At 45.9% G+C, this 27,400-nt stretch overlaps 1 protein-coding gene across 1 annotated transcript; it reads left to right on the top strand.

Annotated features, from left to right (window-relative positions):
- Positions 1–443: 443 nt before the first annotated feature.
- On the top strand, positions 444–26,538 carry LOC136044322 (ligand of Numb protein X 2-like). Its single transcript, XM_065729576.1, has 10 exons — positions 444–538; positions 11,292–11,756; positions 14,177–14,421; positions 15,789–15,985; positions 16,856–17,224; positions 19,096–19,272; positions 20,613–20,787; positions 20,951–21,161; positions 24,986–25,144; positions 26,295–26,538. The coding sequence occupies exons 2-10, from the start codon at positions 11,368–11,370 to the stop codon at positions 26,428–26,430; spliced, it is 2,058 nt and encodes a 685-aa protein (XP_065585648.1). The 5' UTR covers positions 444–538; positions 11,292–11,367; the 3' UTR covers positions 26,431–26,538.
- Positions 26,539–27,400: the final 862 nt, after the last annotated feature.

The raw sequence follows: 27,400 nt of genomic DNA, 5'->3' as shown, positions 1-27,400 counted from the left end.
CAGCCGCTGCCCGCCGAGGTGAGGCCGGGAAAGCCGTGCGGGCGGCGGGGGCAGGGCTGTGGGCGGCCCGGCCCGGCAGGAGGAGGGGAAGGCAAGGCAAGGCGAGGGAGGGCCGCGCCGCGCCGGGCGGGAGCACCTGGGCGGCTGCGCTGCCTGCTGCTCACGTACGTTTCGACTTTCTTCCCCTCCCGGAAACTTGGTTCGGCCGCCGCCGCACGACGAGTCGGGCTTCCCTGCCCTCCTCCCGCCCCGTCCCTTCTCCTCCAGGTGAGCGGCGGAGGGGTGCGGGGCCGCGTGCGGGTCGGGCCGTGCGGGGGCTGTGCCCGCCCCGAGGAGCCCCGCTGGGCCCGGCCGTGCCGGGCGGGGCTCGGGAGCGGTCCCCGGTCCGGGAGGGAGAAGCGCGGGGCCCGGCGTGGGGCAGAGTTGCTGTGCTCCGTGCGCTCAGCTCCTGATGCGGGAAAGGCCAATAAATAGCGATGGAGGTAATGGGCAAAGGAGAGCAGTGTGACGGCGTGGACGCTTTGGAAGTGCCGTGAAGGTAATAAATACGTGAGGTGTTAGAGATGAGGTAATGTTCTGGAAGGGGTGGGAGGTTCAGGAGGAGCTGTGTGAGGGGTATTGTAGGACTGGAACGCTTTTATTCCAGCGTGAGGGCTTCAGACTGCGTGGAAACCAGAGGCAGTGCCCGAGTGCTCTAGAGCCATCTGAGTTGGAAGGGAGCCTTAAAGACCATCAGTCCAACTCCATCAGGTGTGCAGAGCCTCGACCAGCCTGACCTTGAGTGACCGCAGGGACAAGGCGCCACCACCTCTCTGTGAGAGCTGCTCCAGTGCCTCACTGCCCTTATTATAGAAAGCAAATTTTAGTTTGAAACCTCTTCCCTGCATCCTGTCACAACAGACCCTGCTGAAGAGTCTGTCTTCTTTCTTATAGCCCCCCCCTTTAGATACTGAGAGGCTGCTCTCAGGTCTCCTCGGGTCCCCTTCTCCAGGCTGTACAGCCCTGGCTCATGCCGGGCTTTGTCCACCTGGCACTCCCATCCCTCTACCATTACCCTCACTCTCAGCATCAGGCAGTTCCTCACAGGCAGTGCTGGTGGGGAGGGTGTCACAGGTGAGTTATCCCCCTGTACATACTGGGGGTTTCATGCTGGCCCTAGAAACACACTGTGATCCCTTGAGCTGGTTTGTGGTCCCACTTAGCCCTTGGAATGCAGAATGAGTACTCCCCTGTTGCTTACCAAACCTACAAATGAGTAATGCTGTAATTTCATTTTCTGCTCCTGTTTTACAGCACCGTGTAAAAGCTCTGTAGAAAACACTATCCCAGCCCAAAGGCAGATAGTGTGTTGTGAGAGGTCTCTGCTGTGTCAACAGTATGTAGGCACAGGAGTGACAGCACACAAGTCAGCCCAGGGAGATTCATGTCACTGTCACAAGGCTCCAGAGGTGTCTAGTCCTCTGCTCTGGCTTCTGGAGACTCCAGAGCAGCCCAGGGTTTGGGTGGTACAGCATGGTGTGCAGGTGTAGTTACCCTCAGCAGCAGTGCCAGTTGTGTGCCATGCCTCTGAGGGGCAGCACTGGCGTTTGTCCTTGGTGCTTGAAGGCCAGGGCTCTTTGGCAGTCCTCCAGTAAAAGAAAGCAGGCTGTGCACGTGGCGCCTTCAAAACAAAACTTTTAAATGGCAAGCTGAAACTAATGCTTAAACTGCTCTTTTACAATATAGCTAAGTAGATGTAGGATGTCTGCTTCTGGAAGAGATGTATGTAGACACATTCGTTGCCTCCCCCAACAAGGTTTGCTGCCCAAAGAAGCTCATGAAGTCAGAATAGAACCAGTGCTTGTGCAGGGAAAAACAATCGGGTCCTTTGGCTGAGGATGGAGCAAGGAAATATAAGGTTGACCTTTTGTGGAGTTAGCTAGCTGTTGGAATACAGCTCTGCCTGAAAACCATACCTCCCTTACCTTGCCTACTACATCTGCCCTTGTAGGCAAGCATGATGTGTATGTAATGCATTTAAATAACGGAGATGCACTGGCATAAAACCCCAGTGAAATGGAATGGAGAGAGGCACCGGAGGTCACAGCTGAAAGGAAGTTTCTCTGTTAAAAAGCAGGCTTCCTTTAAAGTTTCTTACTGAATGAATAATGAGGGTAAGAGTTGAGAAACAAATCCAACCACCTGGTGTGAGGACTGTGAGCTCCAGAAGGGACCGGTGGTTAAAGGACCTTCTGTGCTCTAGAAAACCATGGGGTCAGAGATGCCTGATGGAACATTGAGGATTATGGTCCATAACATGAGTGCCAGCTGAATGGAGATCCCAGTAACGTCAATTAGCACTTGTAATTAATGGTTTCATAAGCAATAATAGGTCTGTACTTCCCGAAGTATAGTGACTGGATGAATTTACCTGTTCGTGAAATTGTAGAGTCCTAGACTTAATAGTAGGTGACCAGAATAAAGTACCTGTTGTTCATGAGGCACCCACTGCTGTACTTTTAACTCTTCTGTGTGCATTGCCACGTATTTGTTTTCTGCATTAAAAGCAAAGCAGAAGTAAAAAATGCACTGAAATTGCGATAGCAACTTCATTTAGAACATTCAGCTGCATCATCTCATTCTGACTGTATTTCTTGCAAGAGTGGTTGCAGCTGTTGTCTTCTGGGCTGGAGCATGTTTTGCTGATATATTACAAACTCCTCTTGTTTGGCTTTTCCTTCTCAGCTTACTTTAGTGCTGAGGCACTCATAGCACTCCTAGTGCTCATACAGTTGTTAGGAATCATATCTGACAGACCCTCATCAGTTCACGTGCCCTGATTTACAGCACACAAAATGTTGCTCTAGCCTGAAACTTGCATTGGAAATATACTGAAATCATTTTAGACCTTTTGATACTTTGGATGATAAGTTGTCCACGAGTAAGTATGCTGCACACCGTTGAAGTGTCAAGGGGATTTAGGTAACCACAAGTAGTGGGAATTACTGCAATGATACAGGAAGAAAGTCTAGTCTGAAAGGAGGAAAGTGGAATCAAGCTGGAGGAATTTGGAGAGACAGTCAGCAGCTTGCACGTGAGGGTTGGTTTTATGTGTAGGTACTGCTCCAGAGGGTCTTTGTGCAGCAGATTTTTTTTTACAACTGTATTGTTCCTTATTTGGAATTGTCTGTGGAGGGGAAGTACTGGAACAGACTTTGTGTTTAAAAGTAGTGTTGTCTGGCATTGTCCGCTCTTTGCCTGGGCCTTAAATTGTGCAAGCTTTGCAAACAGCTGCAGCAGACTTTCTCATTAAGAGCTGGCTGTGTGGCAGATAAGACAAGGGTTGAGATGAAACGTAACCTGCTGCTTTTTTATATTCATCTCTGCCATCGCTGCTTTTGTGATTGCTGAAAAGTCCAGGAACTCTTGATCAGCCCTATTTGTAAAGCTCTCAGACTTGTTAACCTCCACCTCTAGACTAATAAATTACAGATAAATTCTTCTCATTTAATAACGTCTCTAAATACAAAGGGAAAAAAAGCCAACCAACAACCCATGCCTTGGGAGCCTTGGGTCTGAGGGATATCCTCTGTTAAGTGATCCTGTTCGGAAGCGGACAAGAATTACTGCATGAATTTTTCAAGTAGGATGCATAAACATAAACAATGGTCTTTGGGCCTTTCTGTATTTATGATTTAGGGAAGGAGAGTTCTCCTGTGACAACAACACCTGGCTGCTGGAGCGGAGCAGGGGAGGCTGTGCCCCACTCCTGCCCAGTGCTCCACCCAAGGTCGTGCTGGAGTGGCTGTCTGCTGACGAAGGAAGGATGGCACTGCTGCTTTGTGGGGTGGTGGGAGGACTTTGGTCAGCAGGGCTGGTCTTGCTCTTGCAACTGCTGAGAAGGCCACGCCAATTTTTTACATTATTTTTAGAGCAATGGAACATAGATAACGATTTACTCATTCTGTAAATATGTACCTTAAAAAGTTAAGATAACAATAGTTCTTAAAGACCTGTTTCTGATACCAGCTTGCACGCAATTTTAGATCAGGTTAAGACTTGGAAAGAAAAAAAAGTATCCTTGTGGTTTGTTCCCCCCCAGCTGTGAGGGGTGTTTAAGTCTGAAGCCAAGTAGATGTACCAGGAGAAGTTATATGATGAAAATGCATCTGAAATTACATGTGCAACTGTGCTTAAGCTCGTGAAACTGTAATACAGATGTCCGAAGCAACAGAATCTGTGTGCTTAAAATGGGCCTTAATGTTCTTCTTTAGGTCTTTAGAACATAGTCCTTAATGGAAGGAGTGTTTTTCCCTCCACTTTCCTCTAGTGCTTATGAGCTGCCGTTGGTGGGGAAGGTGGTTTGGGTGACTGGTTGCATCCTGCCTGCCCTTGGGCTGGCGGGAGTTTAAACTGCCTTCAAACCTCCCTGCACAGCCTGAGGATCTGCAGTGAGAGCTTGTGGTCTGGGGAAGTAGTTAGCTTTTTGTTCTTTTAAATGAAGATAACTTGTTTTCTTTCCCCTTTAGCGTGATCCGATGGGATGTAAAGGGAGCTGCAGATGTAATTATCTTTTAGTTCAGCTTTTTTAGGTAGTTGGAACAAGTCTGGGCTAGATGGTGTTTTGCTCTCCTTTTGATGAAATGCCCTCTTACCTTGAGAAGGGAAGTCTGTGCTGTTGTGTTCTGGGCAGGGTAATACGCCCTGCTGCTGCCTGCTGATAGCAAGGGATGCTTTCACTGACTGTGTCATACTTCTAAGAGTACTATAAAAAAAAGCAAAAGTGCTAGTGTAACTGAGACCAAAATTTGCCCCAGTGCAGGTAGCTAAAAGTTCTGTTACTTTATCCAGCAGTAGAGCCCTAATCTGATGTTTCTAATGGTAACAACTGCAAGCGTGACAGAGATGAATGCTTTGCTTTCTCACAAGACAGGTGAGGTCCAGAGCTGCAGAAATGCCATATGCCTACCCAAGGCAAAGTCTCTCCTCATGTGGTTTGTAAATACATGTGTTAATAACTGCCCTGGTAAGGATACTTAAACATGGACTTTTAAAAGATGCAGTTGTATAATGCACAGTCTTACTTCTTCCCTTATGGACTTCAGAAATCATCGTAGAAAATGTCCACTCTTTTTCTGACCTGTATTTTAACTGACACCTAGATCACAGACAGTAATGTACAGGTTGCCATCAGGCTACTGCAAGAGCAGTAGCTATCAGGGTTGGCCACTTACCAAGGCTTGTACCTGAGACAAGCTTCTGCACGTTACGTGCTTGTTTCATATTCTGTAAACCCTGGTGCTGTTTTATTTCCATAAGCAAGAACTTCCCAGTAGACATGGTGGTGTGTGATGGGGTAGGAATGCCTGGTGTTCGTATGACATAGGATCTTTACCTCTTGTCCTCAGAGCCCAACTCTTAGGAAAGCGTGTGTTGCACCAGATATTCAGATGAACCTAAATCTCAACATCGCATCTCCTTTGATTTGGTTTGCAGCTTTTTGCTCCAAGGGCAGGAGGAGTTTTGGTTATTGAAGGTTTGTTCCTTTATCCTTAAATTGTAGTAATGGATCCCCCTTTCTTTGTAGAAAACCTTATTCACAAATGTCTAACTCATTTTTAGGGATGGGATTGCAGGTAGTTGCCCAATTCAAAGTGTAGGTGAGATGGGGGTGGAGGTTGGGGTATTTAACTTCCTAGAGAGAGATTATTAGATGCAAGAAGAAAAACAAAGCACACAAAGAAAATACATGTGTGCTGCTGGCAGTGAAGCTTTCATAAAAGTCTGTGTGTCATATTCTGCAAAGAAGCTAATTGATTTAACTGGTAAAACAGAAGAATCTGCATAAGCTTTGTGTTCCTGTGACCATAAAGCTCGTGTGTTTGTTGAGAAGAAAAGGATGTGGAAAAGAGGATGGATGCAGTGGAAGCATCTAACAAAGGTGAGAAAGTGTTGGAAACGTAAATAAAAATAGCTTCTCCTGCAGCATTTGTCTTCAATTCCATTTGCTGGCATTAAAGTTGTCCATTTTTCAGAGCTGCATGTTAGAATAGTCATTGTTTAATCTCCTTGGAGGAATGATGTAGGTGGAAAACGTTTTATACCTCTCTGTTTAATCCCTTGTTAAAAGCAGAGGAGAGGGGGAATTTGCAGGTGCTTGCTATCCAGGTGTGATTAACCATGTAACACCGTCATCCCCTGCTCAAGGATTGCTGAAATCACACTGTGCTGTCCTCCTGCTTTAGAGCCAGCTGGGTCCCTGGGGAGGTGGTTGTGGTGCTGTGGCATTTCTGTTTGAGTTAAGAAACAAATGTATGGTACTGAGAGAAGTGGAGCAGAAGAACAGATTTCTTGATTTTTTTGTGGTAGCTTTCCCATAAAACCAGGTACTTGTTTGCCATTGCTGCTGTTGGTTTCTAGCAAGATTTTAAGAATAAATATTACAAAAAAAAATCCTTCCCTTTTAATATAAATATATATCCAATATTACTAAAATCACCTGAAAATGAGAATCCTCGTGCCACACTGAGAAAATTCCTTGGGATGGGCTTACTCTTGTCAGCTAGGCCTTGGAGCACGTCCCTCAAAATCAGAGTTTCTGCCTCTGAAAACAGAGAACAGTGTCTTTTCTAGTCTAACATGGCAATGGTTCTGTTTCATGAAAATACAGTTGAGAAAACAGGTGCTGTTTTTGAAACCAAACTGTCCATAAGCACAAACATGTGAGGGCTTTCTAATAAAACTTGTTTTCAGGTTTATGGTTAATGAACAAGCAGAAATGATGGGGCCAGTGAGAACTTTCTGAAGTGGTGGTGTGTGCTGAGATGGGAGTGCAGCAAAGCAGGATGGATGTGAAGCTCCTCAGTGGAAGCGTTCAGGTCGGTGCTGAGCAGTTCCTCTCCCTGCTGCCTCATTAGGAACTCTTGGCTTGAAAGCGGAGTTAATCATTGAAGGGGTTACTTCTTGTATAGCTGGACGGACCTCTTGTTTACAGAGGCTTTGGCTTCATACTTTTACTTTCAGTGGCCTAATCTTCAGCAGTATCAGAAAGTAAAAAGGAAAGGCAGTAGGGCTCTGAGTTATCAGTGTTGTGAAGTATTCCAGCATTTGGTACTGTGCCTCTTGGAGAAGGTGGCCTGCTGCAAGCGTTGCTTATGAAGGACTGATGTTTCAACACTATTTCCTGGGTGACTAATATAAACTAAGGATGGCTCCTTCATAGTTGTGAAAGACTGTAGCAGAGATTGGAAGCGTTTGGGCATGGTGCTGGTGTGTTTCATAGAAAACCTGCTGCTTTTCACGCTCCTGAAGCCCTCCTTCAAAGAAGAGCTGAAATTCAGCAGAAGAAAAAACAGAACAGCAGATACAGAACACTTCTGCAATCTCTTTCTCATTTAGAAAAAGAAAAAACAAAACAATCTAGTGAAGCACAAGGCTTGTGAACCAATAGAAAACTGAAGAAAGTTTTGCAGTTTTTTGGGGTCTGTTTTCCTTATGTCTTATTGACAGAGCCCTGGGTTTGCTGTGTTAGGCTCCATCATGAATTTGCTGCTTTAGCTGATGTAATTAGATTGCTTTTGGTCAGTGCCCTCCTGTTGTGTGCCCTCAGTTATCTCAATCCAGAATGCACAGCCTTTGTTTTGTCCACCCCCCAAAATTAATTGTGTTGCCTTTACGAGGAATGCTGTATTTCCAGTCTCCCAGGGAAATGCAGTCATAAATATAATAACGTAATTATTGCAGGAGCTGTTACATGGCCGTGTACGTGGGCATGCGCCCTGCTGTCCCACAGCCAGCTCTTAGATCCAGGTTGTCAGCAATGTCTGTCTGTATCAGCACGTTAACATATGAAGTCCTTGTATTTCCAGCATATTTTCCATGGCACAAATGTATTCTTTTTTAATGCTGAGAATTAGATTTCTTTAATGTTTACTTTTTTAGCAGTGACATTCCTCCAGTCATTGTGATTTGTTGGGAGGAACCTTTATGCTTCTGCTCTGTGTCCCCTCCTCGCATCTGTAGCCCGACTGTGTCTTCCTTTGCTTTGCAACGAGGAATGTGCTCCTCGGGGTGGGGGTGGAATATCATTTTGTGCTCATATGTTTGGGGTGGTATTGTTTCCTTGGATCTTCCTATGTGATGACAGGTGAGTCGCTTACAGTAAGCTCAGAATCACATGAGAGTATTACATTCCTGCACGCTGTGGCTCTGGGCTTCTGGTTCAGCCTCTTGTGATATGAGCTCAGTCTGTGAATTGGAAAAGCAGTGAAGTTATACCCCAAGGAGATGGCACTAGGGTGTGTTCCTGACCGAAAGTGAGTGCCAGAGCTGTAGGAGCGGATGGGCTGGGGCAGAATAGTGCTTGTGCCCCACACTAACTTAGGGAGAACTAACTAATGAACAGAAAGAGCAGTGCCTGGCAGTGCTGAGAGCTGCAGCAGTGAGCTTGGCAGCAGGGATATTGATCTCAGTGGTACTCAACCCATCTTCAGTTACTTTAGTACAGGCAGAGGCAAAACAGCAGAAAGGTTTCCTGGTGTACTTGCTCTCTCTGAAACGACTTTGTGAGCCTCTGCAGAAGCAGCTCGTCATTCTGCTCTGAGTTGGGGTGTGCTGGAGGCCAGCCCTGTGCCAGCCACGGCTCCTGGTGCTCAGAGGTGTTGGGCTGTGCCCTGCAGGGCAAGAACAGGAGGCACTGTGCTGCTGCTGTCAGCAGCAGGCTTGCTTTGGTGGGAAAAAATAGCTGACAGCCCTGATAAGTCTTCCCTCCAAAAATATGCTATTCCTTGAGTCAGAGTTACAGTACAAGAAATCCTACTTAAAAAAAAAAAAAAAAAAAAAAAAAACAACACACCACTTCTGCTTTTGTTGTTCTTACTCAGTAGAGGTAAAGGTGATCTTAAAGAAATCTTTTCTCTCACCTGCACAGGGTAAGAAACGAGAGGTTTGTGCAGGTTGATTTTCTTCAGTTCTTTGCTGTGTATGGGAGGGGTGCATTACTCTTTGGGTCACTCAGACGTTTCCGTTGTGTTTGAAACAGAACTAGATGAGCAGTATATGTCAGACTTTGACGTTTTCATAAACAACAAAAAGCAGCACGAGAATGGCAGGGGCTGCTGGGATGGTCTGTCCTTTGGTGGCTGGAATGAGCAGCAGCAACTGCCAAAGATGGAGCGGGTTTCCAGCTCCACTGGACAGCAGGAGCCCTGGACAGCTGGAGCTGGGCTCCACCTGAGCAGTCGGCAGCTGTGCCTGTGGTGTTCAAACACTGCATTTTCTAGACACCTAAGGTCTGTCTTGTTGTGCAGTAGTCATCTTTGCTGAATAAGATGTTAGCAATTTTCCCCGTACAGAACATCTGCTTTCTGGCTGAATCACTGAGCAGGCGGCAGGCTTGTTGGAGCCTGCTGCCCTCCCCGAGCTGCTCGCTGCCTCTGCCTCGCCGAAGGCTGTGGGATGGGTGTGCTTCGCGGCTGAGGAGCCCGGCCATGGTTCCCTGGTGGCTGCGGGAGGGTCCTCCACACAGAAAGGACGGTGGGGTAAAAGGAAAATGTTCTTTGGCACTGTGGAATGAAACTTTCACACCTCTCTTTTAAGGATCTAGGCTCAGGAGGACAGAAAAAGAAGAAAAATGCAGCAAGATTGTGGTGATGCTTTTATGCTCCGTGAGTTTTTTGAAGTGACTCATAAATGAGATCATCACATATAACTTCAGGCACAGAAAGCAGAGTATGAATTTGGTAAATAATGTGGTGCCCCCTCCCCCCCATTTAGAAGTTGTTTATCAGCAGAATTACCATAGAGTTTGTTTTCACTGAGACAGCAGTTGTTTAATCACTTGCCAAAATCTTATGCAAATACTACAACCCGAAGCACAAGTATTTTGTGTTGGTAGGTGTTAGCCTTGGAAGCTTCCTTAGCGGGTGCTGAGCTGATTGATCAGCATTGGTAGGTGATTGATGCTGAAATGTTTCCTTTTCACACGCGGGATGGCCTCAGGTCAAATGGGAGCTTTCAGTAAGAAAAACGGCAGAGGTGTCCTGTCTGGTTCGGACAGGTAAGTAGCAAAGAACAGTGGCATTTCTGGAAGGGCAGGGCACATCTGCTTCCATTTGTGGGTAAGAGTTAAGGAGTGAATGCATTGAAAAGAGCGAGGGCTGCGTGCCCAGTGTCAGTGCCTTCCTGCACTTAGAGGAGGATGCTTTCCAGCAGCAGCAGAAGTGAGCAGCTTGGTGCCTGCTTCCCCTGTGGCTGCCCCCATCTCTCTCTAGCTAGGTGAAAATTTGCCCGGGAAGTCCCTTGATTCTGCTGGTGATATGTTATCCTTTTAATTAAATAGATGACTTATGCTTGACAATTAATTGAGGCAGAATGATGTATGTTTTTTATTAGAAACCCGTGACTAATTTTTTCTGGCTGTTCTTGCTATCTTATTGTTCTTGCCTGCCCTCCTGCAGTGTCGCTGCTCTGTGCCAGCCATGTCCTCCAGGCACTGGTGCAGACTGGTGTTCACTCTTGCCTAGATATTACCTGTTCCAGACAAAGGAACTGTTTTCAAGCATTTTTCATTTCATCATGGTTGTGGTGGGTTTTTTTTTAACCAGAATTTTTTAATGGACTTAGAAAGGCTCAAGCCTTTGCCTTACAGTACAGCTGACTATGGCATGCACTGTATTTGTGGCTTTTCCCCCCTCAGAAAACTTGAGTCTTTTCATAGAAAATGTTTCCGTGAGTAAATTTAGGCATGGATGAGAAGAGAACAATGCATTCTTTGTTAACATTAATGTTTTGTGGAGGGAGTAAGCTTAAGAGGAAGGAAACGTGGCTCAGATTTTTTTTGTTTCTTTTGAAATTTCTTCCTCTTTTTCTTCCTCATCCTCAGATCGCTCCTCCCAAAAGACCGAAAATCCAAATATGAATCTTCAAACTGATATCTCACCATATATGTCTTATAAATGAATCATATCCATTGTCGTTTGGAAAGCTCTAGAGAAAAATAATCCATGGAAAAATTACTCTCTCAAGAATGTATAGTGCTTGTCAGCTTTTAAGTTCATACATTTAGCAAGGTTTTACATACCCCGTGTCACTGTTGCATGTAAAGTAATTTCAGCTTCAGTTCATCCACTTAAACGTTTTGCTGATCTCTCATCCCTGGGTTGATCATTTACAGGATCTCTCTGGAAGGAAGAACTTTCAAGGGGTTGGTGGGGTGAGAGTACCAGGGAAACAAGGCAGGAGCACAATTTAATTTTTAATTGGCTACATCGTGAGCTGGCAGTCAGCTGGAAATCTCTGTCTCTTCTTTTCAGCAGAGGAACTCTGTCACACAGCTGCTACAGGACACGTTTCCTTCCTGCTGCCCTGGGAGTGCAGTTCCTGGCCATCATGGCAGATCCTGCAGCAGAAGAGCAGGCGTACCACGCTGGTGAGCTGTGCTGTGAATGCGGACAGTTCCACCTCTTGCCGGACAATCATCTCTACAACTTCCAGAATGAAGTGGACGATGAACTCATTTGCCATATCTGCCTTCAGCCTCTGCTCCAGCCTATGGACACCCCCTGTGGACATACCTACTGTTTCAAGTGCCTTGAAAACTTCATGCAGGAGTATAACTTCTGTCCTATGGATCGGAAGAAGCTCTCTCTCCAGCAGTGCCACAAGTCCAGCCTTCTAGTCCGAAACCTGCTGGATAAGCTGGTTGTCATCTGTCCATTCAAGGCAGAGTGTCAGCAGACCATGCAGCGGTGTGAACTAGAAGCTCACCTGCAGAACAGGTGCTTTCCCATTTACTTTGTGTTATCACTCCTCGTGTAATGCCATCTGTCTCTTGTGCTTCTGAGCAGAAAGATTTTAAACTGGGGACAGAATGGGACAGCAGAAGTGAGGTGACAGCAGGTGAGGCCAGAAAGGTGGGCGTGTGAAGACAGCATAATTGTGGGTTAGGGAGGTGAGCTCCCATGTGCTACAGCGGCAAAGGTTGAGGTCCTTCCTTACCTTCTTGCAGGCAGGTTGTCTGCGCACACAAAACCACTCAAACATATACAAATTGTGTCCTGATCTGGGAAGCCTGTCTCTTTATAAACAATTATAAATGTGCATATTCCTTCTTTCACTTGTGTGGAAAAGAAAGGCGCTAACTCAATGCTCTGGAGGCGAGGGATAGTGCAGTGTTACCAGTTTAATTGGTCCAATTAAGATGCGCAATATATGTCTTTGATCCAAATAGCGCAAGTCCCTCCAAGCTGTGCATTATGCAGTTGCTGAATCACCTACTTATAGTTCCATTATCCTCTCTCATTCTTCTGCTGAGAAAGAGAAGCACATGAAATAAACAGTTTTCCCTTTGTGTAGAGGTTTTTTCTTGCACTTCAGCAGAGATGTTAGTTCTGTAGCTTTGAAAGAAGTGCCAGTGACAGAGGTCTTGCTGCGGCATGGGGTAACATCTGCTCCTAGTTAATGATTGCAGGGAAGGGAGCTAAGTGCAGGCTGTACTACAGGCGGAAGCAGAGCTTCATCTGCGAGATGTACTTTTCTTAGTGGGTATTGAGAAATGCTCGTTTCCCTTCAGCTATGTTGTAGCTTTTTGAGTCAATGCTGTGTGCTATAAATAGGTCACCCGGCACTTGGGATACACTCACGGTTCCAGCCAAGCACATACCTTTGTGGTTCTTGCCTGCCTCTGTTACCACAAGCTGAGAGCTCCTGTTAGAGCCAGGCCAGTGACGGAAGATACCCTGGGAAAGCTTACAGTGTCCTTGAACTGACTCTGTACTGCTTTCTTTTTACTGTCAGGGCTGAATGCTCGTGCTGCAGACAGGATTGCCTCCGTAGCTGTGGTGTGGCACGGGCTGGGGCTGGGTACGGACCTGAGGGGTCAGAACCTTCCTCTGTGTTCCCGAAGTCTGCCCTGGTACCAGTGAACTTCTGTCACTTGCTAACCCCTCTGATGCATGAGTAGTGTGTGGGAGACGGGAGGCACCCTTCGGTGTTTATCTTGAAAGACCTGACTGGAAACTGTATCCTTCCTGTATACAGTTCTTAGCATCTCCAGTGGGGATGGAGTGCTCTAAAAATCATACTTTTGGGCTGCGAGCATTGTTAGCTTGCAAAAGTGAGAAAAGGAGAAAAAAAATTACACTGGGGTTTGAGTGCTTGTGTTTTTTAACTGTAAGATTAAATTACAGTATAATACCTAAGGGAATAAGTGGCATCTAGCAGTTTGTTTCTTGAGGGATTCCAGTGCCCTTAGCAAAATTCATTTATTTCTCCACATCTTAAGAGGGCCGTGTACAAGTGGGTCAGCTAGCTTCTGCCTTTAACATTTGGGCTCATCTTGCTGGCTCCAAGCAACAGATGAATGACCAGGGATACACCGGAGGAAGTAACGCCTGGGTAAGGCTTGTTTATCCAGAATGTAAATAGAGTTTAATTTGAAAAGTGACTCCGGTAAACACCCAGTACTACTCATGGCTCTGAAAGTGACGCTTTTGCATTCATCACCCTCCTAACCTGCTACTTTTCTCTAAGTGCTTTTGATAAAAGGGCTTGTTTTTCCTCACTTGTTTTTGCTGAGATAGCTACAGTGGAACTGCATACAGAGCGCATTTTTGTTGAATGCAGAATTACTCCTTGAACCTCCAGGTGGGGAGTGGTCAGTGGGAGCAAAGCTGCCGTGAACTGCTCCCATTCATCCCCTGCGTGGACCGGAGGCCGGGAGCTGCCCGAGGGTCACGCCTCGTTCAGGGGAAAAAGCTCGCTGCTCTCCCGCGTTACCAGCTCGTTAAAAACAAAGCCTGATTCAGGGCCGAGCTTGAAATTCGAGTCACTTCCTTTGCATAAACTTACAGTTCATAGTCAGCTCTAAAAGCACGGAGCTAAGTATTTGCTTATGTTTTAAAAGAGGTATTGTCTTCGCTGAGAGTTTGCCATGTAAATATTTAGCAAGAGTAAGTCCTTTTCCTATTGCTTTTTCCTTTTAAAAACACTGAGCTTAATTTTGAAATTAAGCGAATAAAAAGTTCACTCTTCTACTTGTGCAAGTAGAAGCTGAAAGTGGGATGAGAACGACTTCAAGCATCTGTGATCCAAGCTCTGCAGCTGTTGAGATCCTGAACGTACTTCTTTGCTGCCTTTGTCAGTCAGAGCATACATGTGCTGGGCTAGCCACTTACACTCACTGACAATCTCTCTCCAGGTGTCCTGGTTTCAAGAAGTACAAATGTGAACTACAACGGAAAAGGAATCCTGTTTCCAAAGGGAAGGAAGAGCCCCTCTCCAAGGTGGACGCAAACATGCCCAGGGATCCAGAGGTGCCCAGGGATCCAGAGGCACCCAGTGGGGGATCCACACTTGTAGCAGAAAGCTCTGCAGCTGCTGTGGTATCACTAGGGACTGCAGAGCCTGGACTGGTTAACCCAGCTTTTGAGGAGACTGAAGAAGGTGAGAGTTTGATAAACAGATTAAATTATGTAATCACCATTTATAATAAAACTGAATTATTTCAGGTAATTTTTAAAATGTCCCCGGTGTTCTTACATGTCCCTAGTACTACTTGTTGGTAGTCATAGAAGTAATCTCTACTGAGCTTGTTCTTGAGGAGAGGGGAGATGTATTCATCAGAAGGGCATCACAAGTGGAAAGATCTGCCCAGAAACAGAACTGCCAATGCAAAACAGCTCTGAGATCTCAGGCTGCCATGCGTGTTGTATTTGCAGTTTTCTTTGCAGAAACAAATGCAGTTTCTCTCAATGGGAACACGCAGCACTTATAGAAGCCAAATAATTAATAATTAGGAAATGCTCCAACCTCTTAATCTTGTTCAGAAAGTTAAATATACAGTCGATTTCCTGGAGTGGTCAGTACCTCCCTAACAGTACAAAGCAAGTGTGTTCTTACAGCCTAGCCTGGTTATGGATTAGTAGTTGGTTACGAAACCCTTGATAAAAGTAACCACCTGCACTGCATTGTAGAACCTCTCATCTCAATCCCTGCCAGAAGGCAGGAGCCTGGAAATCTGTGTCTTGTTTCAGTGTGTCTCAGTTTCCAAGTGTGCAGAGGCTGGAGATGGGTGCTGATGTGTGCACAGATCAGCTTAGCTCTCAGTTGTCCTCTTCTCTCAGTACATTTGGAGCAGATTTTGCCTCTTTTGTTGGAGAGCTGCAGTTCACCTTTGCAGTCTGCTGGCCTTCATTAGAGTGCTGGGCCTGCCTAAATGCTGCAGTGCTGGTAGCTTTAAAATGACTTGCTAACTACAACTTTCATCTTCAGAGTGTCTGAGAAGCGTTGCTTAGAGTTCAGGAGGCTGTGAAATAGGTAAACATTACTCCTGTGTTACAGGAGAGATGGGAGAAGAGGACAGGAAATTAGAGGAGGGAGGTTGCAGAGAGCTGCCTGTGGTAGTCTCCTGACAGCAGTAATTACAGCGGGGCAGTCCCGTTCTCTAATGGGTGCTGTGGAATCTGGGATTAGTGCATGTGCACTTCTAGGAGTCCAGCTGTCACAGCAGGAAAGACACACATCTAAGTGAAACACACTGAATGCCCTGTAATAAAATGCAAGAAATAGCAGACAGTTAAAATTTGCCACAAGTTAGGGCAAGATGAGAAGTGTTCTGGAGAAACTACAGAAATAAGGCCTTTTTAGCTTTCAGTCTGACCTAGCTTTTCCTCTCCTGATAGCTGCTTTCTCTTCCTTTCCCTCTGGATACTACTTTTGAATACAGCCTGCCTGTGTTACAAACCTTGTGGGGCTGTGTGGGGGAAGGCTGTACTCATGTGTTGTGTTTTGTCTTTGGTTTCCACCACCAGATGTTCCGCAGAGAGCTAGCCTTGTGGCGGAAACGAGCACGATCGAAATTCACCGAGAAGATCCAGAGGAAGAGCTCGGGATGAGGATAGTTGGGGGTAAGGACACCCCACTAGGAAACATTGTTGTTCAGGAAGTGTTGCGGGATTCTGTCATTGCTGCGGATGGAAGGATAGCACCTGGAGACCATATTCTTGAGGTATGCAACCCTCCTGCCTCATTGCTACAGGAGCACCAGCCCTGTACCGTGCTGACCCACAGCCAGATTTAGTTTGCAGATGAGTCCAACGTACCGTTAGCTTGTTGCAGTGTGCTGACCGAGGTGACAGCACTAAAACCTACACGCAGAAAAACTGTTAGCACCTTCTGGCTATGGCTGCCCAATCACTTGACAAACCATAAGGACCTAATTATGCTGCTGGGCTGTGGACGTCAGTCATAACTGGCAGCCCTGTGCACACGTGGCCAGTTGAATCTCCACGCTGGTTTCTCATGCAGCCCAACAACACTTCTGTTTTATCCAAACTGTACGCCTCCCAGTACTGACTGGATTGTAATTAGAGCAAGTCCCCATGCTTAGTAGCTCTGCTGAAGTCTCACGTGACAATGAAGTGAAAATCAGCTTCTCAGAGTCACCTTGATAAAAGCATGCCTAGACTGAATATTTCAGACGTTTTGTAGGCTGTGGACCGCCCCTCCAAGTGAGGGGAGGTGGTTTCCAATTTGACTCTTATGCAAGAGTGTACTGAATGCTGGAAGTTAGTGGAGAACAGTTTTACAGTGTCGTGACGTACATGTTATGATTTAACATCTTGCAGTTTTGGGTTTGTTAGCATGTGAGTGGTCCTGTCTGGTCCGTGTACTCAGCTGCTCACCATCATTGATGGCCTTAGCTCATCTGCTTTCTTCTGCATTCCTTTTTTTAGAAAATCCTGCTCTCTGTTGTGCACGAGAAACAGCTGCACAGGGATTGTGCATCCTGTCTCCAGCTCTGTGGTGATCTGCATTGTAGACAGTGTCTAAATTATGTAGGTTCTGATTAGGGACTCTGGGTTGTTTGTTTTTCTAGGTGAATGGTGTCAACATCAGCAGTGTGACTCACTGCCAAGCTGTGTCCTTCCTGCGCCACCCAGGTCCTGTTCTCCACCTCATGGTCCTGCAGGAGAAAGGCTTTTCCAATAAGGCTGTGCAGCAGGACTCCACTTCTGCTACAAATCAGGAAGTGATCCACGTCACCTTGATAAAGAGAGATCGATCCGAACCTTTGGGAATCAAACTGATCAGGAAGACGGATGAGGCAGGGATTTTTATTCTGGATCTGCTAGAGGGAGGTTTGGCAGCCAAAAATGGGAAGCTGTGTCGGAATGACAGAGTCCTGTCTATAAATGGCCAGGATTTGAGACAAGGAACACCTGAGACTGCCGCACAGATCATCCAGGTAATTTATAATGTGGAGAAGTTGTGTGGCTAATGATCTGCATTGATGCTCCTGCTCTTGAGCCAGGGGCTGACAGAACGTGCTGAAGCAAACTGCCTTCCCTGAAATCTCTCTTTGGGAAAGTAACTTCTCTGCAGATGTGTGGGAAACACTGCTTCTGAATGAAGATAAACATAAAGAGTGGGAATACATCGTGAGTCATCTGTGACAAGTCTGAAGTGAGGCAGTTGCTCGTGGCATGTCAGTTTAGCCAAGGCAATTGGAATTTCTTTGTGGTGTGTCAGTGTGGAGACCTTCTTGCAGAATAAATATTTGTATACACTGTGTGGATGCATACATCACAGAAGTCAGAAGAGATGAGGGCAGCTTCTTGTGCTTCACGCAGTCAAACTAAGATATTTGCTTGGAGAGGTGGTAGGCTGTGGAGGGATTCTGGAAAAAAAACATCTCAGCCTAAAAGCTTCTTAAAATGATAAAAAGAGTAGGAGAAAGGTGGCCTTCTCATTCACTATAGGGATTTGTTCTTACTGCAGCGTGCCCAATGTTTTGGTGAGCAGAGCAGGCAAGGAATGTTGGTTGAGGAACAGGGATTGCTGTGTGTGCAGTAGGTGTCACGTAGATCAATTTTTAAATTCTTTATCTTCCCAGGCAGTGACCTCCAGTTTTTGTTTTTATCTGAAGATCCTGACACAATACATCTGATCACATATTGTTTATATCCTGGAAAGGATCTGAGGTCAGCAGAGTGAGGGAGAGCCAGTTCTCTTCCTGCTAATTAGCAAAGGAGCATGCAGGGGAGTGGGAGAACAAGAGAAACAGCAGGATTCCAGCTCTGAGATCTGATATCTTTCCTTCTACTGTATATACAATTCCATACTATGATCTATTAGAGTTTCTTTTTCATTCTTGCTGCTGCATTTCTGTAGCAATGTGCGAGTGCAAATTGTGTGTGAGGAACTTGATCCCACTGAGATCAGTAAGACTCGGGATTTAATTTCTTCTGTATCGTGAAGTACCATTTGCATCTATACTATATGTGCACACCCCTTTGTACTGTACATAGTCCGCTACTCAGGGATGAAGGGGAGCACAAATCCCCAAAGCAGGATGTGACATTTACAATATATTTTGTGGAGACATAGATGTGTGCCAGATTGTTTGAGAAAAGAAAATGCATCCTGGAGTGATTTTGAAGATGAGAGACTTAAAAGTTCTGTTCTGTGAAAACTCTGTCCTTGAGTAGTTTACAAAACACACACAGACCAACCAGCTGACTAAAACAACAACAAAAGCAAGGGAGTTGGTGCAGTCTTTCTTTCCAGGCCAGGGAACTCGCTGCTTCATGGTGCTGTGGCACTGGAGGAGTGAGTTCATGTCCAATAAGTGAGAACAGCAGCTGTGCTTCTCTCATCTGTTGCAGGAAATGCCTCAAGCAAGCACAGATGCCTTACCCCAATGGAGTCCTTCACAATAAGGTTTTGTTGGATTAATTTAGTTTGTTCTTTCAAATAGAAGAGCAGTAACAGTAGTGAATACTTTCCCTGTATTTCTGCCAAGGCCAGATATACAGCTGGTTGAGACTTTAACTGGAAGCAGTCTTAGGCCAAAGGTCTTCAGGTATTTTAGGGAAAAATGCATGGGAGAAATGCTGAACAACAGAGTGGCATGGGAGGAAAGGAGCTTTAACAAGTTTTTTTTACAGAAAAAGCATCCACTACTTTTATCATGGTCATCCAGCGTGTGGATTGGTTATTCTGGCTGTTCTTTTCTTGTTGCATATACCAAAGCAGAGGAAGCAGTTGTGCCTTTTTGCCTTCTTTTGCTTGACTTCACCTTCTGATGGTTTCAGATGCTCTTTTTGCTTCTGACAGACCAGCGAATCCAGGGTAAACTTTGTAGTCCTGAGGCAGCCAGGTGTGCAGCTGTTGGACACAGGGGAAGATGGCAGCACGTCAAACAACAGCAGCAGCAGCAGCGGAGGAAGCCCAGTGCACCACCGCAGAAGACAAGACCAGTGTCACTATAGACGAAAGTCCAACTACCAGAAGGTAAGCTTGGCAGTAAAGGCAAAAGCACTGGTTATTCCTGGTCTGATAGATCTATTGTGTTAGCTCCAAGACAGTTATTATGTAAAACTGATTTATAGCTATCTCCTTTTCTACTTGAGCTATTGGTAAGCAGCATGTTCGCGGCTATTGGCACTAGAAAATTGTGCATTTGTCATCTACTGGAAAAAAAACACCAAAATTACTCAAGTTTCCTCTAGTGCTGATGCAGAACCAGTGTTTAATCCCTCCTTGTTTGGAAAGGCCCATGGGAAGTTTACAGTCCATGAGACACTGATAGCACCAGTGCTGGAGCTCCTGATATTCATGAGGCACAACGTGGTTGGGGTATTGTGCAGCTGTAATAAGTTATGCTTCTGGTTTGGATCTAGACAGCTCTATGACACAGAAGTAGAAACTACACAAATCACACTGTAGTGCTGCTGTGACTCCAGTGTTGTGTGTGCCATCCATCTGTGAGTTACAAGAATATCCTGATAGAGGACAATTGTGTCTGCTGTACCAGTGGCAGTCTGCTTCATGCTATCAGCTGTGGGAGAAAGCACTCTAAAACTGCCTAGACTTCTGTGTCTAAATGCCTCTGCTGAAGGTTAGTAGGGAACCTGCTTCTACCTCCACAGTTGGCTACATCCTCAATTATTTGCAAATTAACAAGGGAATAATAAACCCGGATATTTAAACTCTAAATAACACTCTTATAGTCATTAGACACGTTCATTTTCTAGGGATGCTGGCCATCTTTGTCAGCATCTTTGAGTTTGATTTTTGTTTTATTTATGGTATCTCAAGTATCTCCTACTTGCCTGACCATCCATTTGTGTCACATTGGCTTAGCAAGCAGAAATCAGGATGAGTGGTGATTCTAATATGAACAGAGCAAGCATCAAGTTTCCATGTACCTTTTAAGCCATGCATGAGAGGCAAAATGATTCAGAAGTTAGTGATCCCAGTTAAATGGTAGTCAGAGGGGTTGATTGCTTGGTATGAATGGCCTTGGAATGAGTTTGTAGCTTGTTCCTTAGTGCAAAACTGTTCTCAGAGTGAGCATCTCTTTACAGCTCAAGAAAGCAGGATTGTTGGGAGAGCAGCTGTTTCCCAGGCAGCTATGCCTTGGTCACACAGTGTCACACTGGAAATACAGAGTAATATTTTCACCCAGAGCAAGTACAAGAGAAGCTGATTTTTCCATCTAGCGGTATTGCCAAATGTTAAAGTTTAATGTAAAAGTTAAAGAAACATAACGTTTTATTTTATTCTGGTTCTGAGCTTCTCATGTTAATTGCATTAATGAATCTGTGTATTGTACTGTCATTTTGTTGTAGGAATTACCTGCGGGATATGTAAGTCATGAAAAGACAGTTGCAATAAAGAAGGAACCAAAGGAATCCCTTGGAATAACAATTGGAGGTGGACGAGATAACAAAAACAAGCTCCCTATATATGTAACAAGTGTACAGCCCATCGGGTGCCTCTTCAGGGATGGCAGAATCAAGCGAGGTAAAGAGCCTCAGCTCCTCTACGGGTTGGGAACTGTTTTTAAGCAGAATTTGGATTTAGATAGTACAGTGAAATTGGAAGCAGGGTTCCACATGGCACCTTGAGGCAGGAATGTGCTTCATAGCACAAGTTTTGCAGTAATCCCATTTTATTTAACCAACAGGAGATGTACTTCTGAGCATAAATGGCATTGATTTGACTCATCTGAACTACTACGAAGCCGTCTCGGCACTGAAGTCCAATGCAGCTTCCCACTCAGTCATACTGAAAGCCTTGGAAATCCTTTCAACAGACCCCACAGATCCCTCTCTGGACATCAAGGAGCGAGGATTCAGCTGGTCTCCCCTCTGGATCACGTGGCTTGGATTGCCCAGGTACGTTTGTTTGGTGATCTCAGTCACGGAACTGACTTAAACACTAGAAATGAACTTCTCCATGGGTTGGCTTGGAAGCATTGCCAGTATCCTTGTTAGCTTTAAGGCAGAGGAAAGCCTCATCTGCCAGGGAGATCACAGCGCAGTGACTGCATAAAGAAGTTCAGCTGTTTCTTACAGCATTATCCCTTGTTTTTCCACTTCTGTTGCACAGTAACCATGTTTCAGAAGTTTCTGAAAACCTTTTTTTTTTTTTCTTTTTCCTCCTCTAAGAGAAGTGACACAGAAAATGAAGAGAATATATTTTGGAATTTGAGGCACTGATTCAAATTTAGACAGTAGAACCTGTCCCTTCTGAAATCACTGTCTCTTTCTGGATGGCATTACACAGGCCAGCAGGTATCTGTGGCTTTACAGTATCTATTCTGATGATCTCATTTGGAGGAACTCTTTCAGTCTGATTCTTTCTGGATGTTCTAACTGTGTGATCTTTAGTGTGAAGCATAAACCATTCTGAATTGCTGAGTTTCCCTGGAGAAAAGCTTTGGATAGTGAACTTAGCAAAGATTTTGGCAGGAACATGGCCTGTTCCACATCACAGAGCTGAGATGTCAAAGAATTCAACTTCTGTCTCTTTTCTGGTGAGGTGGATCTCTTGTTGGCTCACTTTTGTGGTTTCTTGAAAGTATATTCAACCAGAAAAGACAGAATCTGCTGTCATTTCAGGTAAGTGGAGAGAGGGATCATGCAGGAGATGAATGCAGAACAGTAAAGCCAAACCCTTTTGTGGGAAGCTCAGATTATTTATAGCCTTGTTTCTTGGGGCACCTGAAAGACGAAAGACTAACAAGGCTCTTGTTATGTTACCCCTGTGTTACTTAGCAGCCTGTAAGTGCTAAACAAAACAGCCCACGGAAGATAGCTTTGTGTCTCAGGTGACTAACTTGGCTTATGCTCAGCACAATCCTCTGGTTTCCTCCACTCTCCCTCAGAATCAGCTCGTCCATTCTGTGCGGGCCTGGTGTGAACCAGTTCGAGCTGTACCTGGACAGCCCAAACCTGGGTACACATCCTCAGCTGCCAGCCAGCCAGGTGCTTGTTCCTCTTGGGTGCTCCAGCAGTGAAGTACACCCAGGAAAAACTGGCCATGCCTTCTCCCTCCTTTGTTTTCCAGTTGCTTTGCTTGAAATCCTTTTGCTGCTGCTAGTAATGTTGGCTCGCCTTCCTTCGCCTGTTAGAAGGTCTCAGTACTGAAGCAAGGAGCAATGATTTCAGATGCCCTTTCTGCTCTTCAGGCTTCCTTTCTTGCACTGACCTTTAGGAGCTGACAGAATTTTTGTTTCCAGTAGTAAAAATGGCTCTAATTCTTTCTCACCTGCTTGTAATAAGACCTGGTAGCAATCAGTGTGGAAGCTCTAAGCTTAGTGCTGATGGCATATAGGATTTTGGTTTTGTTCAGCGTCTTTTTTTCCAGCTACTACTCTGACCCAGCAGAAAAGTCCTTTCATCCTTCTCAGAGGAAGCTTTTATGCTTAAAGACTGGAGTCAAAGTCTAGCTCAGGGCTAGAGAAACGTACTCAGCTGTTGCAATGCCTGAGCCCATGGTGTTTAATTCTAGCCTCAGTTCTTGTATCTGTGGGTTATTTTCTTTACATCAGATGCTGTCAGGCCAGCTCACTGAGTGACGTGCTGGTTCTGAGCTGCGCAGCCCCTGCAACCCATCCTGCAGAACTTGGGTTATGTGCCAGGCTACTAGAGCTGAACAGTTCAGATCACAGCCCTGGTCCTGTGTCTTTCTTGGGACGTCAGGTGACAGAATAACATCCTGATCCTCCAAAAGGAAAAACACTCTGTGCTCATAAGGCCACTTGGATACCACAGCATTGGTGTGTATGCCTGGGTGAGAGCTTCCATCCCTGCCTCTGGCCATGCATGCCTGATGAAGATGCAGACATCTGTGCTGCAGGAGGGATGAGGTGGGAATGCTCTTCTCCAGCCTCAGGCAGTAGAGCCAGGTGCCTCACATTCTGGCTTTTTTTCTCTTGTCACTCAACTGTGGGAAACCCTGCTGTCCCTGTAAATTTCTACTCCATTGTTTTGCTAGTAATCTGGTGGTGGTGAGTGTTCCTACTTAATTACATACTAGTAATTACTGCTGTTTGAATGATTATCATGATCACCGTATGCGCCACAGAAAGTAGTGTAGGAACTTTACTTCCTTTCTTCGTGGCACTACGTTAAATAAATAAATACCAGTTGCTCACAGTATAAAATTACCATCTCAGGACATGGTGCTGAGGCTCCTAATTCATTGCTCTTTGAATCCTGAACACTGAGTTACGCTCTCTCGCTCTGTATCAGCTTTTGACTTCTGAAACAGCCCCACACCACATTAGGTATGGCTGCTAGTGCTCAGGGTGAAAGAGCAGCATCCTTCTCACCTCGAGGTCCATCTGCAGCCAGTCCACAAAGCCTGAGCTCTTCTGCAGTGACCTCCAGGTGCTCCCTGCTGTGGCCCCACTGGAGCAGCACATTCCTCAAGCTCCAAAAGGGATGCAGATCCAGCAGGGAGCTTCCCGGAGTAGTATGTGCACCTTTACTTTCTGTGAAGTCCAAAATATTTTTCCCACGGTCATTTTCCATCACGGAGACCTAATGTTTCTCTTCCTAAAAGCCCCTTTTCATATGGAAATAGATTTCTAGCAAAGAGCTTTCTTAACTCTTGCAGAATGTGTTCAGTGCTCGCTTATGTTTTATGCTGAAGTAGCACTGCTGTTCTCTGGGCTTTTTATTTGCACCAGATGCCATGTACGTTTGTCATAGCTGTGTTTTTTCTAACTTGTATAATACCAATAGAAGAAAACTGGAAGCACCAGTAAGCTGCAGCTGGGTCTCCCAGTGTTAAGGTATGAGGATTGGGTAGAAAGTAGATTACTGTTCGAAAGCAGATAATTGGATCTTTGTCTCAGTGAGAAGTTAACTGAGAAGGCTTTTGAAATCTGAAACTCATCTGCAAACTGCTCAGGCAAAGCCCTTGAGGTAAAAACATTTGTAAGGAGAAGTTCAGCTGCTGGAATACCTCAGTGGGTGATGCCTGGCAGGCTGCTGGTGCCAGATCACCTGACCTTGGCCCGTGCTCCTGCCACACCTCTTCAGACGCCTTGCAGGAGCGTCTCAGTGTAAGGCAGCCTCGCAGGGCAGCTCAGTGAGTGGGGCTGGCACACAGCACCTGCTGCCTGCTATCTTACTGCGTGCAGCAGTCCTGGGTTAGCAGTCCCTTCCTGCAGGAATGGCCTCTTGTGCTCCAGTGAGGTATGCAGGAGGAGGAAGGCTGCCTCAGCTCACAGTGCTCGCTTGCCATCAGTGACACGTGGCTGCCAAATGCCTTCACTGTACTGAGCATATGGCATACACACACAACAAAAACCTCGATTCCCCATTGACTGTGTGGGGTTTAACAGTGCTGTTTACAGCTGATTTGGTTTTGTCTATTAAAATGTTTGTTAGGAAAAATCATGAAGTTATTCTGATGGGAATTCATGAATCTTTCAGGTCACAAACCCTTTGAGAGCAGTCATGTTTTGTTAACTCTTTGACTACCGCTGACAATGCTAAGGCTACTAAAGACTGTCACCTTCAGATCTGATAACCACCCCATAACACACCTTGCACAAAGGGGTGCCTTCAGCCCATAAAGCAAGAAGAAAGACAAGGCTGTCACATAGCTGCACTTCCCCCGAGGGAAAACATAAACTTCTGTTCGGGTGGTTTTCCTTGAGGCATGTTTACAAACGTCCTGGTTTTGGCTGTGCCTGTCTTTGCAGCTACCTTCACTGCTGTCAAGATATTGTCCTTAGCAAAGGTAACCTGGAAAGCTGGGGCTTCAGCATTGTTGGAGGCTTCGAGGAGAGCAAAGGAAACCAGCCCTTCTTCATCAAAACCATCGTGCCTGGGACGCCCGCCTGTCGCAACGCAAGGCTGAAGTGAGTGTGAACCCCTCTGTGGGTCCTGGGGCTCGAGGCAGAAGCACCACCAGTGCTGGTGGCAGTGGGCACCATTTCCCTAGAGGGCTTTTACCCTTTTAACTGGCTGAGCTGAAAGTTAAGGACTTCTAATCCATAGATGCTCACTTATGCAGTTAATAGTGTTACCAAAGCCCTACATTCACAAGTGTTTTTTCTATAAAAGCCTAATGACCTACTAAAGGGAATTAACAGTTATATTTTAAAAGGCTGTAAAGGCTTTAATTGAGTAATTAAGAAGAGCTAGAAAGGGGATGTTCCAGATTAACCTTAAAGGCCTCTGAGTAAAAAAATCTCATCAATTATAAAGACTGTCTCAGTTCAAGTAAGAAAAGCCCTCCTGTAGAGAAAACAGGTGGCTTTGCTGCCCTATCAGTAATGCAGTGAGCAGAGGGTGAGTAGCAGAGCTGGAGCACTCAGAGCACTACTGTATTACCTCCACAATCCACCAGAACCAGCTCCTCCACAAGCAGGCAGCAGGCTGCAAGTGCAACACTGTTACAGGCTGCTGTGTGGCAAGGGGACATTTCAGTGCAGTGAGTCAGGCTTTGCTTTCCTGGAAAGGGTGAAAGAACAGACCTGGTCAGAGCGTGGTGGGGGCCTGGGGCCAGCTGGGTGTCCCTGAGTGCCCAGGGAGCCCTGGAAGACTGGGGGAAGGGAGAGGGGCTGGCTCTGTTACCTTAGCCCACGGCGGTCAAGCTGTACAGGCACGTGGAAGGTAGTTGGGTGTGCTGTGGTTGGGCGAAGCAGGCAGCCTGAGAAACCTATTGAATCAAGCTACAGTGACAGAATGCCTCAGCCTGTGCACATTTCCCTTAGCACATCCCTCTGCTGCCAGGCCAGCCAGTTGCACTCCTGTGCCCATCACTGCTGTGTCATTGGGCACCAGCACTGTCCTCTTTGCCCTGCCCTCATAATCAGGACCAAGCCTGTCAGCAGCCACTTCTCTGTGATGAGAATCTGCTCTCCTCTTGCCTTTCATCGAGCACTGAGTCACTTCAATAAAGAATTTATGATCTTGGTATGGGCTGGGGTAGATGCTCTTATTGTCCAAGGTTGCAATGTTAATGAATTTTCTCATGACAAGCTCATTTTCTGTCTTTTTGATTAGGTGTGGAGATGAAATAGTGGCAGTAAATGGAGTACCAGCAGTTGGAATGAGCAACTCAGAACTAATCCCTATGTTGAAGGAGCAGAAGAACAAAGTGACGCTTACTGTGGTATCGTGGCCAGGGAGCCTTGTGTGAAAGCTGTGACAAAGCACGCAGCGGCCTTGAGGATCATCCTTGGGATCAGATAACTGCTGCCCACCTCCCTGAGCTAAATGTGACAAACTGAGGGAATGCTGAACTCTTGCTGTACAGCGTGTTGTGCCACGATGATCATTTTCACTTCATTTCTGGAGAAAACATTTCTGTACTGTGCGGAGGTTGCCACCAGCTGTTAGCTTCCCAGGAATGGTGACTCAGAACAGTCATAGCTTCCTGGACTCACTGGAGCTTGTTAGTGTTGTTGTTGCAGAGAAAGCTGGCTCTCCAGTGTTTCTCTACAACTTGCTCATCTTTGCTTTGAGGCATTGTCTTCAGTTTTGGAGCTCTTTCCATTTAATGTTTTGAACAGGTTGAAACAGATGTGACTGTCCTGTTTCCCCTGCTAGACTAAGAATACCATTTGGCTGCTGCTCTCCTTACTGCCATACTGGACACTGAGTCATTTTATGTTTTTAAAGGCCACTAATAAAACTGGAGGGATGCAGTCTAGTGAAGCAGCTCTCGTAGCCCACAGCCTTATGTTCTTAGGCTGCTTCGAACTACTAAATGTTTTTTATACATCAAAGAAATGTGTAGCTGAAGAGCTGCCAACTGAGTGTGGCAGGGCTGCGTTGACTCCTATGAAGGTCCTATCACCAGGTAACAGAGATGAGGAACTTATGTAGTATTCAACCCACTCCTCAGCTTGGTGTCTCTGGTTTTACGACTTGATGAGTGACCAGCTTTTCCCAAAGAAGGCAGATGGCTAAGATAACAGATCTGCTCATGAGAAACCCCCATCCCAGGAAGCTGTCTGTCCTCTCTCAGTTACCCAGCAGGGACAAGGTGTGCTTGCAGCTCTGCTGCTGCTGTAGCAAACTGCAGCTTGCTGTGTTGGGATCTCCAGGATAGGACACCTTGGGCTTCAGTTCCAACCCACTGTGTAGGCAAAGGTTAGAATGCAAGA

Source organism: Cyrtonyx montezumae, unplaced genomic scaffold, assembly GCF_038088225.1.
Source record: "Cyrtonyx montezumae isolate F1298 unplaced genomic scaffold, pur_monq_1.0 scaffold_11, whole genome shotgun sequence".
Classification (NCBI taxonomy): domain Eukaryota; kingdom Metazoa; phylum Chordata; class Aves; order Galliformes; family Odontophoridae; genus Cyrtonyx; species Cyrtonyx montezumae.
The sequence above is the reverse complement of the archived record's forward strand: the minus strand, read 5'-3'. Positions and strand labels throughout refer to the sequence as shown.

Coding starts and splice junctions, on each gene's coding strand:
- LOC136044322 (XM_065729576.1), top strand. CDS start 11,368: ATGGCAGATCCTGCAGCAGAAGAGCAGGCGTACCACGCTGGTGAGCTG. Junction 11,757..14,176: donor GAAGCTCACCTGCAGAACAG/GTGCTTTCCCAT, acceptor ATCTCTCTCCAG/GTGTCCTGGTTTCAAGAAGT. Junction 15,986..16,855: donor CTGGAGACCATATTCTTGAG/GTATGCAACCCT, acceptor TTGTTTTTCTAG/GTGAATGGTGTCAACATCAG.